This window comes from Ranitomeya variabilis, chromosome 3 (genome assembly GCF_051348905.1).
Source record: "Ranitomeya variabilis isolate aRanVar5 chromosome 3, aRanVar5.hap1, whole genome shotgun sequence".
Taxonomy (NCBI): Eukaryota; Metazoa; Chordata; class Amphibia; order Anura; family Dendrobatidae; genus Ranitomeya; species Ranitomeya variabilis.
In genome coordinates this window covers 592,687,649-592,710,715 of record NC_135234.1, presented here as the reverse complement: position 1 = coordinate 592,710,715, position 23,067 = coordinate 592,687,649, and the positions used below count along the sequence as shown (strand labels likewise).

The window sequence follows — 23,067 nt, the reverse complement described above, 5'->3', positions numbered from 1 at the left end:
GCCAGTTATATACAATTGTTATTGTGTCTCCTTTGCTAACTCTTCGTGACTCCTGAGCGGATTTGCTGTCAAAAAACTTCTCTACATGTTCTTGCCTCATTACCAATCAGAGAAGACATGCTCTCCAATTGTCACGTCAGAGAAATGAGAATGCAGGTTAACCCCCTACACCTATGGGGGAAGAATATGAGTTTTCTTTATTTTAAAACTGCAGTTTTATTAGTGTATGTGAAGAAAATGAAAACAGTGAAAAGTTTAACAGTAGATATAGTCGGACACCTGGATGTTCGGGTCCGTCCGAACAGTTACAAAAAGTTCGGGTACCAGAATAGTACCCCATTCATTTAAACAGGGGGGTCCAAAGATCCAGTGTTTGCTTCGCTGTAATGCGCATTGACAGTGCGGCAAACACCGCTTGTGATCAGTGGTGAAATCCACCCCACCGTTCAGAGAGCAGCGGTTCCCACACTGTCAGAAGACAGCGCGAGCGCTCAGCTGTGACCAGAGGTACTAAGTTTAGCTCCGGTCACTGGTATCGGCGGATGGGACTACGGCTCCCATCATCGGACATCTGCTGCCGCTAATAACAGCTAGAGCAGGAGTGGCTGATGGGTCTATTAATTAGCCATCTCCTGCGCTGTAAATAAATAATTTTAAAAAATCCGGCGTGGCTTCCGCTGTATTTTTCATAACCAGCCAGGCAAAACTCACAACTTGGCTGCAACCCTCAGATGTCAGCTTCAACAAGGCTGGTTATCAAGAATAGAGGGGTCTCCACGCCGTATTTTTAATTGCTTAAATAAACAATTTTAAAAAACGGCATGGGGTCCTCCCCATTGTGACAACAAGCCTTGCTAAAGCAGACACCAGGGGGTGCCATAGATATTGGTCCTCCCCAGCCTAAAAACAGCAGCCCGCAGCTGCCCAGAAAAGGCACATCTATTAGATGTGTCAATTCTGGTTCTTGCTTGGCTCTTCCCACTTGCCACCGCTACAGGCAAGGGTTCATATTTAGAGAGTTATGTCACCTTTGTGTTGTCAGGTGACATCAAGCTCATGGCTTAGTAATGGAGAGGTGTCTATAAGGCACCTACCTATCCATTACTTATCATATAGTTAGATACAGCAAGAATAAAGTTCTTTATTAGAAATAAAACAAAACACACTTTTTATTTCAAAATAAAGTCATACTCACCAAACGCCTATTCCACCGAAGCCCTCGTCTTCTGTAAGAAAACAAACAAACAAAAAAACAACAATATCCCTCACCTCTCCATTGTTCTGTCCCATGCTGTAATCCATGTCTGTGGGAAATACAGTTTTCAACCTGGACGGAGCCAAAATGCGACCATCCAGACTGAGAACCACACAGTTTTCAACCTGGACGGTGCCAAAATGCGACCATCCAGGCTGAGAACCACTGGTGCAAGTTCAGCCTTAGTGACCGGCGGAGACATCATCGAGGTTACCTCCGGTCACTAAGGCTGCGTTCCCAGCCAGGTTGAACTGCCGTGACATCGGTGAGATCCCCGGTAGCACCGTGAGAAAAACTCACCACCGTTTCTTTTCTTTTTGTATTGCACCACTGCAGTGGTTCTTTAAATGTAAGTCCCCTGCCCTCTGTCTAATACTCCCATTCCTCTCCCAGTGCTCCTGTCAGTCTCCGACAAAAATGACTTGCCTGTAGCCCCAGTGTTTCATGGAGCTGCACGGAGGTCACTTTACAATACAAGTCTATGAGAGCCTCGTTCCGGCTAGACTTGAATTGCACTCTTGTGATGTAGCTTCTGTGTTACGGACAGACCGAAGCTGCGCTTATAAGATGGAGCAGGCAAACTGGAGTGGCACAAAAATAGGGATTTTTGTGTTATTCACCATAAAATCCATTTCTCCGAGACGCTCATTGAGGGACACAGGACTGTGGGTGTATGCTACTGCTGCCAGGAGGCTGACACTAAGTAAACATAAAAAAAAGGTTTAGCTCCACCTCCGTTGTATGCACCCTGACACTGGCTGAAGGCCAACCCAGTTTGGTGCAAAAAGCAGTAGGAGAACAAATAAAAAAGTCAGCATTAATACAGAAACAACATGTCTAGAAACGACTCCACCGACTGATAAAGTCAAATAACAAAAAAGAGCCATCTGGCTAACAGGGAGGGAGCGGTGTCCCCCAATGAGCGCCTCGGAGAAAAGGATTTTACGGTGAGTAACACAAAAAATCCCTATTTCTACTTCACCTCATTGGGGGACACAGGACTGTGGGATGTCCTAAAGCAGTCCCTGGGTGGGAAATTGACTCACCGGAGTAATATCCAGGCATCTGCCGCCTATAAGTGCGCTACCATTGCCTGAAGAATCCTTCTACCCCGGCTTTGCATCTGCAGAAGTGTTGCGTATGGACATTATAGGGTTTAGAAAAGGTATGCAAACTTGACCAGGTTGCTGCCTTGCTAACCTGTTCTGCCGAAGCCGGGTGCCGAAGCGCCCAGGAAGCCCCCACTGCCCGAGTGGAGTGTGCTCTGATTCCTGCCGGAACGACCATGCCCTTGATGCGGTAGGCCACCTGAATAGCTGATCGTATCCACCTGGCCATGGTGGATCTTGAAGCAGCGAGTCCCTTCCTGCGACCCTCAGGAAGGACAAACAGCGCATCCATCTGCCAAAAAGGTGCCATCCGTGAAATGTAAATCCTAAGTGCTCTCACTAGGTCTAGCGTATGGAGAGCTTTTTCCACACAGTGCGTTGGCGCTGGGCAAAAGGAAGGTAAGACAATATCCTCGTTAATGTGAAACGAGGAAACCACCTTTGGCAAAAAAGAGGGTGCTGGCCTGAGCACCACCTTATCCTGATGGAACCGTAGAAACGGAGCCCGGCAGGATAGAGCCACCAGCTGTGATACCCGCCTAATGGAAGTTATGGCCACCAAAAACACGACTTTCCAGGAAAGGTAGGTCAAAGAGACGTCCTGAAGAGTCTCAAAGAGAGCTTCCTACAAGGCACTTAAGACAAGGTTAAGGTCCCAAGCATCCAGGTGGGCCCTGTAAGGCGGTACCATGTGAGCGACTCCCTGTAGAAAAGTTTTCACCTGTAAATTGATGCTGATCCTGCGCGGAAAAATAACCGACAAGGATGATATCTGTCTTCTGAGAGTATTTGGTGCAAGCCCTGAATCCAGGCCGACTTGGAGAAAAGCAAGGTGGTTAGGGATGGAGAAGCGTAGTGGGGGAAGTCCACGCTTTCTGCACCATGAAAGGAAAACCTTCCAGGTGTGATGATAAATACGTGCTGAGACGGATTTACGGGCGCTAATCATGGTAGAAGCAACCTTTTGGGAGAACCCGGCCTGCGTCAGAATCCAAGATTCAATGGCCAGGCTGTTAAACACAGGGCCCCCTAAGTTAAGTTCTGGTGGTAGATCGGGCCCTGAGACATAAGATCTGGGCATTCTGGAAGCCGCCAAGGAACCTCGGCGAGCAGCTACACTAGGTCTGCCTACCATGACCGACGAGGCCAATCTGGAGCAACCAGGATTGCTGGGACTCCCTTTGTCTTGATCTTCCTGACTACCTTCAGGAGCAGTGCCAGAGGGGGAAACAGATATGGGAGCCGAAACTGGTTCCAAGGTAGAACTAACGCGTCCACGGTTATTGCCTGTGGATCTCGTACTGGGCGACAAACCTGGGTACTTTGGCATTCATTCCGGAAGCCATCAGGTCCACGTCCGGTGTTCCCCAGCGATGACATACTTTCCGAAAAACTTCGGGATGGAGAGACTACTCCCCGGATGCAAGGCCCTGACGACTGAGAAAATCCGCAGCCCGGTTTTCCTCGCCCGGGATGTGGACTGCCGAAATCACAGAGTGGTTCTTCTTGGCCCAGTAGAAGACCTGTTTTACCTCATGCATGGCCGCCCTGCTGTGGGTAACCCCCTTGATGATTTATGTAGGCCACCGCTGTGGCATTGTCCAACTGAATCCAGACAGGGCGGCCTGCTAGAAGATGATGAAAATGCTGCATCGCCAGCCGAATCGCCCGAATCTCCAACAGATTGATCGGGAGGGTTGACTCCTGCGAGGACCAGCCATGTTCTTAACCAAACAGCTCGTCTAATGGCAATTGCGTTTGCTAATGCTGCACCATTTGCTGCATCCAAAGATGCATTGATCAGGTAGCTCCCAGCTAGAGCTATCTGATTTGACATCTCCGTCAATTCCGCTAGTAGATCCCTCTCCTGTAGAGCCTTAGTTAAAGATTCTAACCAAGATATCATGACCTTAGCTACCCAAGTCGCCGCAAAAGAGGGCGAGAGGGCTGGACCTGAAGCCTCGAAAACTGAACGGGCCAAACTTTCTATGAACCGATCAGTTGGATCCCTAATAGAGGTGCCGTTGGGAAGGGATAACAGCGTGTTAGAGGCCAAACGAGAAACCGGTGGATCTACCGATGGGGATTCTGCCCACTTCTTACGTATCTTGTATGTAGAGCATTTTGTCCCGAGAAACGCCTGTCCGGACGCTCTCTATGACGTTGGACTAAGTCCTCAAACTCAGAGTGAGTGAAAAACACCCTACGAGGCTGCTTGATCCTCTTGAACGATACCTTGTGACCCGAGGCCAAGGTAGATTCGTCCTCTATACCCAGGGTTTGGTTGACGGCCTCAATTAGGCTGTATACTGACTCATGATAATCAGGTGCCTCAAAATTGAGGGGCCCTTCAGAATTGTAGTCTGAACCATGTTCAATAATCTCCACTGGTGAGGGTGAATGAGAGGCGGAACTCAAGGAAGCAGATGCACCTGATGGACCAGGAGACGCTGTATGGGTTCGCTTCCCCTGCGTCTGCCTAGTGAGAGCGCGACCCCTGCAGGCCGGAGGCTCTAGTGAGTCGGAAGACCTCTCCAAGGTAGAAGAACCGCTGTCCCTGGCCCCAGCCGGGGTTTGAAGGGACTCGATTGCCTTGGTTAGGGATGCCATAGATTGCGACAAGGATGTGACCCATTCCGGGGGAGAAACTACAGTTTGTGCCTGAGTCGCAGGGAAGGGTTCCTCAGCGCGTTCGGAATCGCAGGCCTCACAGAGACGATAACTCTGGGAATGTGGAAAAGCAGACCGACAGGCTGTACATGCAGTATATAAAACCGTGTGAGACTTGGTCCTTCTAGACATGGTGACCCTGCTGATGCTATAAACAGCGTTTTAGATAGGCTGCAGAAAACGGATATGGCAGCTGTCAGGCTGGAGGGAGTAGCACTTACCCCAGTCCTGTGTCCCCGTACATCCTGTGGAACCTGTCACAGGGCGACGCAATCACGCAGTTCCTTTAAAAAGGAGTGCTTCCTTGGTGGGTGGTCCCGCCGGAAATGGCGGCGGTTTCAGTTCGTGGCCTATGGGGATCTGAAGCCGGGGCCTACATTTTTCCCCCATGTTCACTGCAGGGTTGCGGGAGGCGGGGCCTACAGCCAATGACGGGGGCGGAAGGGGCAGGGCTTCCGCCCGCGGCCTAACACGGCAGAAGACAGGCCTAGATTTCCCCCCCCCCCAGCGTTCGCCAAGGGAAAGGGAGGCGGGACCCGCCGGCCGATGACGTGACCGGAAGGGGCGGGACTTCCTCTCGCTCCCTGTCTCGGCAGACGCCGGGAGCAAAATTTACCCGGGACCTGCACGAGGATGAAGGGGGCGACCAGGCGCTGGGATCCCCGCGGAGTGGCGCTGCCAACGGCTGAAAGAAACGCAGTGCCCGCTGTTCCAGGGATGCGTGCTGCTGCAGGAACCCTCCCAGCCTCCCACCACGTGAGTGTGGAGCTTAAGGTCAGAGGGGGGCTATTTGAAAAGGACGGTGCAGGCACCCTAACTCCATCTTCCCTTCAGGGGATGAGGAGAGGGACCGTCCGCCTCCATCCATCACCACTGTCCGAGCATTGGTGATGCAGTGGAGGCCGCACGGACAGTCCATATGAACCTGTACAGCCTAGGGTTTTGTTACCTTAGGGTGGTCAGGGCTGAGTCCGGCAAGGGGTCCCACGTTGCGGGAGAGGATATGTGGAGGCGACACCCCACGTGCTCACCCGTTGTTGGTTTGGGGAAATCGGACCCCTTCAAAAGGGTCCATCGCCCCCTATCTCATTTCCAATGTGAAGAGGAAAAATATGGAGAGTCTGGAAACCAGACTTGTGCCTCCTTCAGACACTAAGCATAAACTGGGTTCGCCTTCGGCCAGTGTCAGGGTGTATACGACGGAGGAGCTAAACTTTTTTTATGTTTACTTAGTGTCAGCCTCCTGGCGGCAGTAAACCAACAAAAGAAAGAAAAAAAAGGGGTCAGACGCACTATCAGCACCGCTGCACCTGTGCTCCACCTCCAGGTTACTGCGTGTTTAATTTAGCCACTGCAGAATGGGGTGCTCGTGAAAACAGATGAAAGTCTGTGACAACAAAAATAAACAAGAGAACGAGCACTCACCATCTGTGCAAACAAAGTCTTCCTTTTATTGAGGCTTCATGTTTAAAAAAGCAGGATATTTACAGGGAGAACCTACGGTTCCATGTGACGACGATCGTTTTGCTCCTCTGAGCTTCAACGGGTCTGCTAGTGACGTCAAGAAGGAGGGGTTATATAGCATATCCGTCTCAGCAGCACACCCACTCCTGTGAAAGTCACCGGACTATGGAAATCCTACCTATTAAAACTTCTTAAAAACAAATGAGAATGGAACAATAAAAATAGAGAGACACATTTTACAATAAATATCTAACAAAAGTTACTATAAGAAAACTGACATGTCGGTCCGATCATTAAGACCTAGAGGGCCTGTTGCTTTTAATTTCAGTATCCATCTCTCTTCTTTCCTTAATAATAATCTATGAAGATTACCCCCTTGTTCCGGCAGTGTAACCTGCTCCAGACCCGCAAACCGCAAACAAGCCACATCTCCTGCATGACAGGTACGGATGTGGCTAATGAGTCCTAAAGCTAAACTTTTTTTATGTTTACTTAGTGTCAGCCTCCTGGCGGCAGTAGCATACACCCACAGCCCTGTGTCCCCTAATGAGGCGAAGGACAAAAAAAAACTGTGAAGACGCCGGAGGGTAAGTATGTGCTTGGGGGCAGAGGGCTTGGATTTAAAGCACCTCTCCAGCGGTGAAAAAAAACAATAGCTGGAGTAGTGCTAGAGGGGATGAATTTGTGGCCAGATAATACTGGTGTTGTGTTATCTCTGTCAAGGTAACCTTTGCTAGATCTGTACATTTGTAGAAGAGATAAAACCTACTAAGAAACAAGTATGCATCTTCAGTTATCACAAGAGTAATATCATACATATACTGCACTGAGTGCTGTAGAGCAGACATTTGCACTCTCTAATACCCGAGTGGTAATATCCTTGCCACTACCTATTTATCACAGTTACCACTTAATGCAGTGTTTGCATGTAGAAAACATGTATGAAGAAGCCTGTGTGTGACCAGAGTTGTGAAGATGTGTCCATCATTAGATGGATGAGTGGTTAGCGTCTGTAGCAGTATGGTTACACATTGAAGAAAGGGGGGCTGAAACATTCTCTCCATAGCACCTGTTACCCCTGAAATCCTGGAGTAAAGTAGAAAATAGCAAAGTACAGTACATGCAATAAATCCAATATAAACTATACATTAACATTTATTCATGCAAAATGGATAATAACCATGCGCAAAAGCAGAATGCAAAGCACAAAGAAAGGGAGACTTAACGGTATAAGACGTGAGGACAGTAAGGTGCAGGTAGTGTCATTGTCGTTTGCAGTAAACCTCAAGGCAAAATCATATATCAGCAGAATGAAGATAGACATAAGCCTGTAATGCATGAGCGGTCTCCATTACCATGGTTACAAGGCTTTAGAATAGGCCTCTCTGATGACGGACTGAGATTGTCCGGTAAATCTGGGAAAAACCAGAAAGAGATTTTATATACCAGTGAGGCACAATACATTCCATACATGTGCAGTGATGGGTTGGTGTACCAGCTGAGTACGGGACGGCAAAACCTATTTAGTCACATTAGCATACACCCCGGGGAGATAACGCGCATATGTCGGGAGCTGAGCCTTGTCATAATCAGCAGCTTATGTGAAGTTCAGGGCATTGGTAGGCAAAGTGCTAGTGACATCAGCCAACAGGAATTAGCGTCTTTCCTGACATTTGTCATTGCGCAGGAAGGGATTACGCTCACTGCTGGCACTTTAAGCACGTCTTCCCGGCAGCAGCTCTGGATTTATGATGAATGTTTTAGGAGCACATACTGAACAAAATATGCCTTGGAACAGAGGAAAGGTATTGTAGTCACCTTTAGGCCGCGGAGTCCGTTTTCTCCGGTCTCGGAAAGCTGCTCCGGATTGCAGGGCCTCCAGCAGGCTATCCATCACTCCAGTCTCCTCACCCTCTGCAAAAAAAAAGAAGAAAAAATAAGATTGAGGGAATTCCATCAGCAGCTGGGTTACCATAGTAATGTCAGACATACAGACAGATAAAAAAGATCACTCTGTTATGACGAAAACCAGCAATTTTAAAACTAGACAAGCCTTTAACCGGCTCATACATCATCCTTTTCTTAATAAAATCAGCCTCATTTCGTTTGGCTCTTGCTATCTAGTAAAGTGGACGAGAGTTCAATTGATTTACTTCAGGCCGCAGGCTTTACAGCCAGTGACAGTAATCTCAAAAGGAATATGGCTTCTGTCTTATCTTCAGTTTTTTCTGAACCCTGCAAGCTAAGGTCACTCATAAATCATATGTCCCTGGTGAAAAACTGTAACTTCATTGTTCCCTAAAAAGGAATCAACTGTAGTTATATCTGACTTAACACAAGCCGAAGGCGTAAGATGTCACGGCGTCTCCCCTCGCGCACCTTCATCTTCATCTTCATTAGGTTTCCTCTGATGTATTTATAAAATCACATTTAATTATTAAAAGTGTGGACTGGAGGAAGAGCCGGCTGAAATAAATGACTGTGTGGACCAAGACACGGCAGCGCCCATGGTCAAGATCTACCTTTTCCAATGGACGCAGTTTTATGAATAGTTTATGCATAGAACAAGGGCAGATTAATAGACCTGCACGGAGTTTACTGCCGAAATGTCTAGACGGCCCAATTATTTATTCATCTCTCATTAGCAGCCATTCATGGAGAGCTTTCTGCTGAAGCACACTATTTGTATTAGTCCGGGCCTCTGTTTCACCGACTCTTCATCAACAAATGATTTGCTTGATTACAACTAAATTCTGCATCCAAAATCCTCCACAAAATAATGAACGTGTCATTTGCATCTCAATGACCGCGAAAACTGATGACCCAACTGATATCATGGCCACCAGAGCATGGAGACAACATCTAGGGAATCGTCTGAGCAGACTGATCTGTGTGATCAGAAAGAGATGGGGGAACAAATACATTGGCACACGCCTGATACAATGTACGATAAAAGGGAAAGGATCACGCAGGAGATTATTCATTACTGGATTCTGCATGTATACACAGAGGGAACGGGGAAGACGTGATACAACATATCCTGAGATACACATTCTTCCACATGCACAGCTTGTTTTTACAGGAGGAGTTGTAAATGCCACCACTACAGAATATATCTGGGCAGGGTGGGAGGACATAACAGGTCTGACGCTTCATATGCTAGTCTTGATCAAGAGCCTGCTGGATTAAGAGATGCCAAGCTCATTAATAGACACATGCTTCTTAATGGTGGTCATCTTTCAGCTGTCAGAGATGTTCTCCAGTCGGTGACGGCAGTAGATTTCTACTATAGTACCAACCACTTCTGTGATGTAAATAATATTGAATCTGTTGGGGCAGTATTATGCCACATCTCTCAATCTGAGCTCTGCCCACTTTTCCTACAGTTGGCTGAAAATGTTAAAAAAGTGCAAAGATGTGTGACTTTTTAACACCTCTTTCTGGAATAAAGTACTTGATTAATTCCCTCCAATATGGGCTTAAAAACTTTCTAGTTAATTTTTTTAATCCACCTCACCTTTCTCCCTTTGGAAAAAAAAATATCCAGCAATCCTGCTAATTATTCTCCCTTTCATTTCTTTGTTAAACGTGGCAATAATAAATTCGTAATTGTTTGACCTTTTGCAGAATAAAACCACTTATTTAAAAGCATTATTGCTTACTTTGATACTGATGATAACCAATCTTTGGGATAGGCTATCAATATCAGATTAGTGGGGTATGACACCCAGCACCCCCCACAGATCAAAATACAAATACCACTGATGCATATCAATGCAAACCTATCATAGGGATACACCCTATGATGGACGTCAAACAGATGACGATGCGCAAACTCCACTGCTAATTAACTCCTACAACAAACCACCGCCGCCGGACAATCACTGGCACTGACTCTATTGGGTAAGACAGATTCAGTCCTTTTTTACTTCTTAATTGACCATATTCTTCTGCCTATATACATGTGTTGTGGTTTATTAAGTATAGGTGGCACCCATCTGCACTATATACTACATGGGCAAACTTCTTTTGTCACCTCTAACTGACCCCTGTGTCTGGTATACAGATAGGTATGGTGATTTACCAGGTATAAGTGGTACTCATCAGCACTATGCACTTTAAGGACACATGATCAATTGATGACACTTACCTGTCCTGGCTTGTTACTGGCTGTTCTCTGTCCCCCTGGTGCCATTTACAGTGGTTTTTGTCCGCCATACATGAACTATTTGTGTACCCTGTATGTCTTGTTTTGTATACATTTGTTTAAATATTTCTAATAAAGAGTTGTTACTATTTTTACCTAGCAGTTTTTGGCGTATCTTTACTCCGTGGTTTGTTGTAGGAGTTAATTACCCCCCACAGATCAGCTGCTATCAGTTTGGGCAGAGCAGGCCACCTAGAGTTGTACACGTTTTCTTGGCCCATGTCACTGCAGCTTAGTTCCTGGTGAACTGAATTACTGAACAATGTACAGTGTTGGGGGTCCACTCCATGTACTGGTAACTTCTGGTAGACTCTATAGCAGAGCTATGTGTGATTACTAACACCTCCAGCTTTCATCACATAGCAGGCAGTGTGAGGGGAGGGGTGAGTACAGATGAATTGAGGGTGATTATAAATGACTCGGCGTGTCTACTTTCATAACGTTATCATCTCTGCAGTATCCCCCTTCAGGGACACAGACTGCTGTGGGATGAAAGCTTCGTGATTCTAATGACACTATTAGAGCAGCGCTAATAGCTACAGAGATCACAGCTGGGTAAAGCTGTCTATCATTACATCTCAGAGAAGAAAGCATATTATTCCGTCCTCCGGTGGGCGTGTTCTTTTTTCTCTGTAATGACACCAAATGCTTATGATTGGTCAACTTTATGCAGGGAAAGAAGTACAGCAGGCTGAAAACAAATCAAACAGTGGTGGAATCATCATAAGTTATAACCTAAACCTTACAACCAATATCTCTGCAACAGAGAGTAGAAACTAAAAAATAAAACATTTTATTCAGCTCTAGAGCAACCATTTTTTTCAAACTAGTGAGATGTCCTATTCAAGGGGTGAAAGCTGTGTGACTCTCCTGCTGAAAACTCATAACTGTATGACTCTTGTGGCCACAACTGCACCGCTGAAGCTCAGCTATTGTCCTAGACTTACAAAATATTTGTAAAATTTCACAGATCTTGTAATTGCAAAAAAAATAAATAAATAAAAAATAGAAATCTACATTAATCCAGCTCTGTAAGATTAATTTGAAAGTCAGGACATTGGCTCAGCCTTACAGAGAAATTCAATTAATAGCGTTAAGACTGAACATGCTTCCACCATGTTTTTGTAATTACAGATAACAATATTTAATTTGTTTAACGGTGGACAGATGCAGCTTTCACTGCCAGCCGCTTAGTGTGTCGCGAGGAAATGGATAGTACACATTTGTTAAAAGATAGGATCCAATGATGTACAATGCTGAGCAGAGGTAAAAGACACTGTAAGCACATTCCGTAATTGCACAGAGTAGTGGTAGCGCCATTTACACTGGAAGCAAACTGAAAACCAACACTTTTGCTTTAAACAACATGAACCAGCTCAGGGATCCCTGGATTCACTGTAATTTGCATTTATATGAAGCCGATCATTAAATAAAAATCCCATGGCTCAATTCAACTTTAAATTAGCACATATATTCAGTCAGCAGAATTATACTTTAGAGGAAAGCAAACATCCTTTTGCGGGGTGTAATTCTGCTAGCTTGGTTTGACAAGTCTGAAAGATGATTACAGAAGAGGAGCTGATCTGTCCTCGCTATTAGAAATTACACGGAGAAAAAAAAAATCTGCCTGACAGGCAACATGCATGAGCAAATGACATTCTTCAGAGACCACACGGCGCTGATGAATTTTAAAGATAACTTCCTGAATTGGTAACATAATCACAAGAGATTCCTGCCAAAATAAACGGGTGGAAAATGACCCTCTAACCCTTGTAGACTGGGAACGGTGCCTGCACCTACAGGGTCACCCAAAACCACCAACGTAGTCCGCATGTAACATCCAATGCTAATGTGTTAGAACGATGGCGGATAATAAGGGCTCATTTACATGTCAGTTTTTCATGTACGAGTGCTATCAATTTTTTTTTACCTATAATAATCTATGGGGCCGTTCACATGTCTGCGATTTTTTGTGGACGAGAAGTCTGTGTAAAATCGGGGAGACTTGTCCAATATTGATCTGAGTGTGGAATCAGACTCGACAATGAAAGTCTACGGGTCAGTGATGAAAACTGGACAGCGCTTGAATGCCATCTGTGCGCTGTCCGTGTTTCCCTGACTGACAGGAGAAGGCAGAGATGGCTTTTTTCACTGACAAGAAAAAAAAGGGACAAAACTCACTGACAAAAGTAACAAAAATCACTGGTTAAACCCGGTCTTTTTTTCTAAACCTCAAAAACTTGACATCTGAATGAGGCCTAAACCTGTGCTGAAGAGGAATGTTATTAGCTGGAGATACGAAACTTCAGTTGTGGTGTCCATTATTGGCACCTTGGTAATGAAAAAGCCATTACCTCCAAAATCGACAGAAATAAGTGGATATCTAGTATTAGAATATTTTATGCTCAAATAAAGAAATAGTGAAAAAACAGTGTATGAGATGACAGGATTAAAGGAAACTTCCAGAATACCTGGCTGAACAACCACTGACAACAAAATCGGTTGTCTTATGTTGGTGAACGTTGTGCATAGCCCCCCATTACTAAGCAGGCTTTAAAAACTCATCTCTTCAGACAGGCCTATCCCCTCACTTCACTAATCTAACTCTTCCCTGTAACCCACTTTCTAAATGTTTCACATAATCTGTTCCTCCTATTATTCAGCTTTCTCCACATCCTCCATGCACCCAATACCTGTCCTTAGACATATCTTGGCTGATGACCGGATCCGGCAGCTTCACATCATAACCCTTATTTATTTATTATAATAATGGCCGGACCTACACGCCAAGCACGTTCTACCTACTGTGCCCCCCTATTTCCTTGCAGATTGTAAGCAGGACCCTCACTCCTCCAGTAACGGCTGGCCTATGTATTACTAGGTAATATCATTATTTCCTGTACATGTCCCCCTCAATTGTAAAAAGCTGCGAAACATGTTGGCTCTATAAAAATAAAATTATCCTGAATGATTATTTTAATTATTTATTCTTTAACTACAAAAAAGGGGCAAATCTAATTTTTATAAAGTGTTTCAAAATTTACATTTAAACTGTAAGCATAGTTAAATATATTGTTTCTGTAAATCAAAAAATTTTGTGAAAATAAGAAACTTTGTAATACTTTAATAAGATAAATCCGCTTATATTTCCTAATAGATTCATTTCTCATTCTCACTCCAGAGGTAAAATCTGTCTTTGGTGAGTGCAGACTTTCCCTCACTGAGATAGGAGATGGCAGCTGGTGCTCTATGGAGAGGGAGGAAAGATGAGCTAGCGGTCAGCAGACATTTATTGCATGTCCTCCTGAAACCACACTTACTCTAACATTTTGTTTTAACTTTAGTTGTAGTCCACTTAGGGGACTTGCAGTGCATATTTTGTAGTATGCTGGTAAAATGATGGTGTCCTACGAAGCCCACTCAGCGGCTAGGCTTCACAGGAGAACATAACAGGTCCCCGGTTGTGTGGTGATGGATACTTGAAACAAGGTGGAAGCCCAATCTTGTGCCTTAAGTTGCTGCTGTAAGAGCTTGACGGCATTCAAGAGGCCAGGTTATCCAGTGATAAGAGCTACTGTTAGGGGCATATTCTGACTGATCACACATAGCATCCGTCATGAGTGGAATGGGCTCGGCAAGTAAGACCACTCTGTATGTAAGGAAGGGTTAGAGGCCATAATAAAATAGAAAATAATTACAAGCAATACATCTTAGTGGTTGTGTTATTTTGGGGTCATGCCCAATCACAGCATTTGTCAGGGGACCGTTGGGAGGTCCCGCACACTGGCTGATTGGCAGGTTCGGTCCACCTTAGTCTTATGAGTATACGTGCACGTAGGCTGCAGCTACACAGCAACACCTCTGATTTCAGAGCAGGAAAGAATTAGCAACTGTGGGGCAGAAAAATCCTGCTTTCGTCATATTTACGTCACCTTGCCGTACTTGGAACATATCAATATTCCACCAAAAGTAACAGCTTTCTCCTTCAGTTTACAACTATTATGCAAACATTTGACAGATTCTCTCCAGAACCCTGACCACAAAAGGTAAACTGGATCTTAAAATCAATGAGAAATAATAACAAACCCCCCCAGATATATAACTGCAGGACATCAGGTAGTGGTCTGAGAGACATTGGCGTTACATGGCCACGTTCCTTATTACTCCAATACCAGTGTCATTTCCTACTGATTCACACCTAGTGCAGATTTACAGAGTGAAGACTACTACATGCATGGCCTCCATTTAGGGTCCGCGTGGCTGACATGTCAGCATGCAGCCGGACAGTGAACTGAAGAGCTCAGCTGTCTAGGCTTTACAAAACTAATCGATTAAAAAGGAATGAGCCAGTGTACCACCTGTGATAGACCGATTACTCCTAAGATATTAACCTGCGTGAGCTCTAGTACACCAAACTTATTAGGCTACGTTCACATTAGCGTTTTTGGGCGCAGCGTCGTCGATGCATGCGTCCCTATCTTTAACATTGGGGGCGCATGGACATGCGTCGGTATGCGTTTTCTAGCATGCATCGTTTGGGCGCACCAGACAGGGCGCAGCCAACGCTACATGTTGCATTTTTCCTGCATCATAATTTAAAAAAAACCGCATGCGTCACACTTGCGTCGTTAATGCGCCACAAAAACCCATTAGTGTCTATAGAAAACGCATAGGGCGCAAGTGCCTGCGTCGTCCTGCGTTGTTCAACGCATGCGTCTTTTGATTAAAAACAAGTGAAGTGTCAATTTCATGTAAACGTCGGACGCATGCGTCACAAAACACTGCGTTGTGCATGCGTTTTGCGTTGCGTCGCTGACGCTGCGCTCAACAACGCAAATGTGAATGTAGCCTTATACAACGTGCCCTAAAGTATAGAAAAAGTCCCAAGTCACAAGTTAGGGGCCAAATGTCTACAAAATTGTAATTGGTGCAAATGGTGGAATATTAAATTAAATGTAAATGCTCATAAGCAGAAAACTTTCATGACACAAATGTACAAAAATGATATCTGGTTAATTAGGTCTATCATAATAAGGGCTCATATATGGGACAGCATAGAGTATATGTAAGTGCTCATCGCAGGATGATATGAGAATGTTCCACTACCATCTAATGTACGAATACTTCACTTTCTCATTGACGCAGTGCCCCCCCCAAAGGATTTTTTTTTATTATAATGGTAACAATTCCCTCACTACGGAATGGCAATATCAATATTCAAGGTTTAGCAGTATTATTTGTCCCTTACATATTATTGGTCAGTAAACCTATGAAGAATTGTATCGTAATACTCGCTCCTCGTAAAGCAGTATAAAAACTTATGATTAAAAGTAGTTAGCAACTTTATCATGCGTGCAACAAATGTGTGAAGATCACTTTTATGTGGCACTTACTAATATATATATTACAGGTTCCCCTCCTGTACATGTTAGCACCATCTTCCTCACAGACGGAATAGTTCTGTCCATTCAAACGCTATTGATGGAGGAGCATGTGACTAAGAGTCCATCAGCCTCCTCCAATGGAAACACCCGGCGTGGGTAAGGTGCTTTTTAATTGGAGGAGGCTGATGGACAGGTCTGGTCACATGCTCCTCCACCAGTAGCCATTGAGCAGTCAGGAGGGCAATGCAGGATATGTTGAAGGCTGTACTAACAAGTGCAGGAGAATCTGTAACATATTAGTAAGTACCACAAAATCATGTCCTAGACACAGCTGTAAAAATAAAGATAAAGTGGCCAGCCCCTTTAAGGCCGGCGTCACACTTGGCGTAAGACAATACGCCACGTATTATATGTCCGTACTACGTCCGTAATACGGAGAAATGTTCCCAAAATATTGATCCGTAGTCAGGGTGTGTCAGCGTATTTTGCGCATGGCATCCTCCGTATGTAATCCGTATGGCATCCGTACTGCGAGATTTTCGCGCAGGCTTGCAAAACCGACATCTAATGGATTTATGTGCTCAAATGTTCGGGAAAACATATATACAGTATATATATATATATATATATATATATATATATATATATGTCATTGAGACACATATATATATATATTCTGTATTTAGATTTCATTCAGCGCGATATCTGTGAACAGCCGGCAATTTAATTGCCGGCTTTTCATTTCTCCTGCCCAAACCCGACAGGATATGAGACATGGTTTACATACAGTAAACCATCTCATATCCCCTTTTTTTTTGCATATTCCACACTACAAATGTTAGTAGTGTGTATGTGCAAAATTTCAGCGCTGTAGCTGCTAAAATAAAGGGTTAAATGGCGGAAACAAATTGGCATGGGCTCCCGCGCAATTTTCTCCGCCAGAATGGTAAAGCCAGTGACTGAGGGCAGATATTAATAGCCAGGAGAGGGTCCATGGTTATTGGCCCCCCCTGGCTACAAACATCTGCCCCCAGACACCCCAGAAAAGGCACATCTGGAAGATGCGCCTGTTCTGGCACTTGGCCACTCTCTTCCCACTCCCTGTAGCGGTGGGATATGTGGTAATGAAGGGTTAATGCCACCTTGCTATTGTAAGGTGACATTAAGCCAGATTAATAATGGAGAGGCGTCAATTATGACACCTATCCATTATTAATCCAATTGTTTGAAAGGGTTAAAAAACACACACACACGATTTAAAAGTATTTTAATGAAATAAACACAGCGGTTGTTTTAATATTTTATTGCTCTCTCAATCCATTTGCAGGTCCTCGCTTGGCAAAATAATAATTGAATTACCGACTTTTCACTAACACCGCTGCGTATTTCTCGCAAGTCACACTGCTGGTCCGTGTGGAATCCGTATTTTTCTCGCCCCCATAGACTTTCATTGGCGATTTTTTTGCGCAATACGCTGACAAACGCAGCATGCTGCAACTTTGTACGGCCGTAGAAAGCCGTATATTACGGATCCGTAATATACGGCTGATAGGAGCAGCCCCATTGAGAATAATTGTGCCGTATGTTATGCGAGTTTTATGGACGTAGTTTCTGCGCTCTTACGTCCGTAAAACTCGCATGTGTGATGCCGGCCTAAGGAGTTTGGTCTATATAGAATATTTGATTTGGTTTTATGTTTTATTTTTTTTTTTAGAACTAAGACAATTAAAATATATCTTCTCACAGTATAACACGATTTTTGTTTACGGTGATAGAAAAGACAACATAACTACATTACAGGCTAATGAGATCGCCAGATAAAGGCAGGTTCCATGTGAAAACACTTTCTGATCCTGCAGTTCTGATAGAACTAGTCAGTGTGATGTGGGTCTGTGTGCCTTTCATTTTCCTTTTTTTGATACACTACAAGAAGAATAATTATGTGATTTGCTGCCGAAATGCAGCCTCAACATTAACAACAACCATCTTGCGCTCATTAACCACCATCAGTATAGTGTCAGCGGCTGACATTTTTACTCCATTCTTGAGCAGAGATTTCAGCTACATCTACATGTCCTTGCCAAGGTTTCATCTTGTTTATTCTTACATCTTTTCTGACTACTGGATACAAAACTTGACTTTTGGAAACACAAGCATCTCACAAGCTATATTTAGTTGGCTTAAATACTACTTTTAAGCAGGAGCTGAAAAATTCAATGCAGCAGTCAATTCTCTTGGCACCTTGTTATCGTCTTGGTGCGGTCTACACAATAGTCACTTAACGGCCACTTTATTACAGACATCTGCCCTTTCAGAATTGAAGATTCCTGTTTGTGGATCAGTTTCGGTGTGAATAAATATCAGAATAAGAAAACCCAAAAATCTCAGCAACTTCGAACAAGGCATGGCAATCAGAGCTAGACTAGCTGGAGCCAGAATATTAAAAACCACCAGTCTTGTGTGGCTTTCTCAGGCGGTGGTGTTGTGACTATACCGAGAATGGTGTCAGCAGGAAAAAATATCCAGTAAAAGTGAATCCTGAGGACGGAAACAATTAATTGATGAAAGGCATTATTGCAAGAACCATTCTGCTAATGTGGTGGTGCATCGGCAAAAATTGTGACATGTCAAAATTCACAACTCAACGTTCCTTAGTACACATGGGCTACAATAGTGCCATTACATTCCATGGGAAACAGAAAGACAAGAATCACGCGGACAAAAACAACATCATTCAACAGTGTAAAAATATCGATTGGTCAAACAAATCCATATTTCTGTAGTACCATGTCAAAAAGAAGTGTAAACATGATAATAATGTTATTCCCATTTATATTCACTTTATAATTAAACCGATAAACCCTTCCAGTCAGGTGACAAGAGCTCAGGCTAGTGGAGGTGGAGAAATGGTGAGGGACAGATGTTTGGACAGTATACACCATCCGGTAATAAACAGCAAACTCTGCTCTGAGGATTCTTCACAACACGTAATTCGCAGACTATATACACATCTTTGGAGTATGGAGATGTATCCATAAACCAATATAAATTATTTTATCACCAGGCATTGTTAAAAATCTCACGGGGACAGAATTTTCATCAATGTTCGTGTAATATAAAGTTTTAGGAATTGTGCATTAGCAAGGTGCACACTTTTTGGAAAAACTCAAAACCCAATGGCCACGACACAGTCGTCCGGTCCATAACTGTTCTGCATGGAGGTTACTGAATGTACAGTATGGTTGTATCTGGCCAAGAGTGTCTTTCGAGTATGCAAAGTGATTTTGACTTCTACATCTATTACTAAAAGTAAAGGAAAAATCAGGTTCCTCTCGGAGAAGCACCTAACCAACTGTCACTGGAGTATGTGGCAGATTTTACAATTCACGCTTCAGACATGTAATTACACTTGATATTCTTGAGAAAGTGATTCTGTCAGATCTGTTGACAGGAAAAAACTTGTAAAAATGGTAATATCTTCAAATCCTTGTCCTATATTCTGGCTCTGCAAAACACAGTTCTGATACTTCTTAGTTTTACGCTCTAACTCCTCTCACATCGGTACAGGTTACAGAACTGTAATCCATAGACAGATATTCAGTATTAAGTGAGAGCTCAGCCCGTATATGATGGTATAATGTCGAGACTGTGACACTGAGCTCTTATGTGACTTAAATATTAACGACCACTCAAGCTACTTCATAAGAAGAGAGCAAATCTGGTCCTTAACGGGGTTGGCAGTATTAAAAAAAAAAACAACCCTGTCCCTAGGCTGCACTTTGCTTTGTTTAGCTTCCCGGGGTCCGGCGCGGAGTCTCCGCCGCAGCTCCTGGTGTGTGTAATTGTGCCCAGCTCCGAAGTCACGTCGACAGCGCTAGAGTGACGACGTTACTCCAATGGCTCTGCCCAATTTGATGGCACGAGCCGCTTAGTTCATTGACTGGCTGCAGCACTGTCAGCGCTCCAAATAATAAAGGCCTATAGAAACATCAGTGTTTTATATACATTCACATTTTTCACAACCATTATAGTCTTTGAGGCTGCTCACATCTGTGTATTTGTGGGGAAGAGGGGGTCTGCATAAAATCACAGACATGTCTGATTTTGATCCATGTCAGAGATCAAACTTGCTAAATTAAGTCTATGGGTCCCAGAAAAAAAAAAACGGACAGCACCAGGTGACATCTGTAGGGGGCTATTTGTCACCGATGTTTAATTCTAGGAGATTGGGAAATCTCCTTCAGGTTTATTTTTTATACAATGAAAAACTGATGAAATTGATGGTAAAAACTGACACACTGACCAAACACTGGAGGAACTCTAACAGTTTTATGCATACGAGAAAAATCACTGATGTCTCATAAGCCCTGACAGACACCAAAGGAAGCTGCAAAGACTCAGCACTGGACCCGGGGAGGGTGAGTAAAAAGATAATCAGTTTTTTTTTTTTTTTCCAGGGCTGTGGAGTCGGAAAGACAAACTCCCAACTCCTCGATTTCTCTGACTTCTGACCCCACAGCCTGCCTCACTACTGAGCATGTACATAAAGTGCAGCACATATTCATCTCCACTATGACGTCACAGCCCAGTCTCACTACAGAGCATAAAGTGCAGCACAGATTCATCTCAACTACGACCCCACAGCCTGCCTCACTACTGAGCATGTACATAAAGTGCAGCACATATTCATCTCCACTATGACGTCACAGCCCAGTCTCACTACAGAGCATAAAGTGCAGCACAGATTCATCTCAACTACGACCCCACAGCCCTGCCTCACTACTGAGCATGTACATAAAGTGCAGCACATATTCATCTCCACTATGACGTCACAGCCCAGTCTCACTACAGAGCATAAAGTGCAGCACAGATTCATCTCAACTACGACCCCACAGCCTGCCTCACTACTGAGCATGTACATAAAGTGCAGCACATATTCATCTCCACTATGACGTCACAGCCCAGTCTCACTACAGAGCATAAAGTGCAGCACAGATTCATCTCAACTACGACCCCACAGCCCTGCCTCACTACTGAGCATGTACATAAAGTGCAGCACATATTCATCTCCACTATGACGTCACAGCCCAGTCTCACTACAGAGCATAAAGTGCAGCACAGATTCATCTCAACTACGACCCCACAGCCCTGCCTCACTACTGAACATGTACATAAAGTACAGCACAGATTCATCTCATCTACGACCCCACAGCCCTGCCTCACTACTGAGCATGTCCATAAAGTGCAGCACAGATTCATCTCATCTACGACCCCACAGCCCTGCCTTACTACTGAGCATGTCCATAAAGTGCAGCACAGATTCATCTCCACTAAAAGCCAAAATCCTTAGATCAGGAACAGAACAGACATGTATAGGACATTTCATAACTTTCCCAAATTCTTATGAAATCATTTACAGCAGAGCCTGCATTGTACTACTGTACCCAATGTATTATATATTTTAGGAGTTGGTCCATTTTAAATCGACTTTGACTCCATCCATTTTAGATCGACTTTGACTCCACAGCCTTGGTCATTTTAAAGAGGACCTTTCACTGAATGTTACATGTAAAACTGTAATGTGGTGGTGCACCATCTTGGGTGTTAGGTCCGAGCATTCCTACATGAAAAGTTTCCTGGAAAGTGGATTGGTCGTCATGGGCCAGTTGAATGGCCACCAAGGTCTCCCAATCTGACCCCCCTTAAACTTTTATCTTTGGGGTCATCTGAAGGCAATTGTCTATGCTGTGAAGATACTAATGTGCAGCATCTGAAACAACGGATACTGGAAGCCTATGCTAGCATTTCTTCTGCAGAGTTGCTATCAGTGTGTCAAGAGTGGGAGAAGAGGGTTGCTTAGACAATCTAAGACAATGGGCAGCACTTTGAACACATTTTATAAGTGGTCATAAACTTGTAAATAACTCATGAAAGAATACAGTTACGTTAATATCAAGCACACCATTGTTTTTCTTGTGAAATTTTCAATAAGTTTAATGTGTCACATGACCCTCTTCCCATTGAAAAAAATAAAGTTGGATACAAAATGGCCGACTTCAAAATGGCCGCCATGGTTACCACCCACTAATGAGCCACAAACAGGAAGCTGATATCACCAAACATTCCCATTTTATTTAGGTGTATCCGTATAAATAGCCCAATATATATACATATACATATATATATATATATATATAAACACACACATATACTTGTGTGTGTGTGTATATATATATATATATATATATATATATATATATATATATATATATATATATATATATATATATATATATATATATATATACATACACATACAGTGGGGCAAAAAAGTATTTAGTCATTCAGCAATAGTGCAAATTCCACCACTTAAAAAGATGAGAGGCGTCTGTAATTTACATCATAGGTAGACCTCAACTATGGGAGGCAAACTGAGAAAAAAAAATCCAGAAAATCACATTGTCTGTTTTTTTATCATTTTATTTGCATATTATGGTGGAAAATAATTATTTGGTCAGAAACAAACAATCAAGATTTCTGGCTCTCACAGACCTGTAACTTCTTCTTTAAGAGTCTCCTCTTTCCTCCACTCATTACCTGTAGTAATGGCACCTGTTTAAACTTGTTATCAGTGTAAAAAGACACCTGTGCACACCCTCAAACAGTCTGACTCCAAACACCACTATGGTGAAGACCAAAGAGCTGTCAAAGGACACCAGAAACAAAATTGTAGCCCTGCACCAGGCTGGGAAGACTGAATCTGCAATAGCCAACCAGCTTGGAGTGAAGAAATCAACAGTGGGAGCAATAATTAGAAAATGGAAGACATTCAAGACCACTGATAATCTCCCTCAATCTGGGGCTCCACGCAAAATCCCACCCCGTGGGGTCAGAATGATCACAAGAACGGTGAGCAAAAATCCCAGAACCACGCGGGGGGACCTAGTGAATGAACTGCAGAGAGCTGGGACCAATGTA

The 23,067-nt window shown here is 43.9% G+C and overlaps 1 protein-coding gene across 3 annotated transcripts in view; it reads right to left on the bottom strand.

Moving 5' to 3' along the window:
* The window catches only part of DIAPH3 (diaphanous related formin 3), a 766,072-nt gene that overhangs the window by 170,198 nt on the left and 572,807 nt on the right, over positions 1–23,067 (bottom strand). For 2 of the 3 annotated variants that reach the window (XM_077297277.1, XM_077297276.1), the window contains 2 exons: positions 8,317–8,412; positions 7,854–7,913 (listed from right to left, as the gene is read on the bottom strand). In XM_077297277.1, the coding sequence (XP_077153392.1) occupies positions 7,854–7,913; positions 8,317–8,412 (156 nt within the window). The remainder of the gene's footprint in view (positions 1–7,853; positions 7,914–8,316; positions 8,413–23,067) is intronic. The other variant, XM_077297278.1, reaches the window with a different exon arrangement.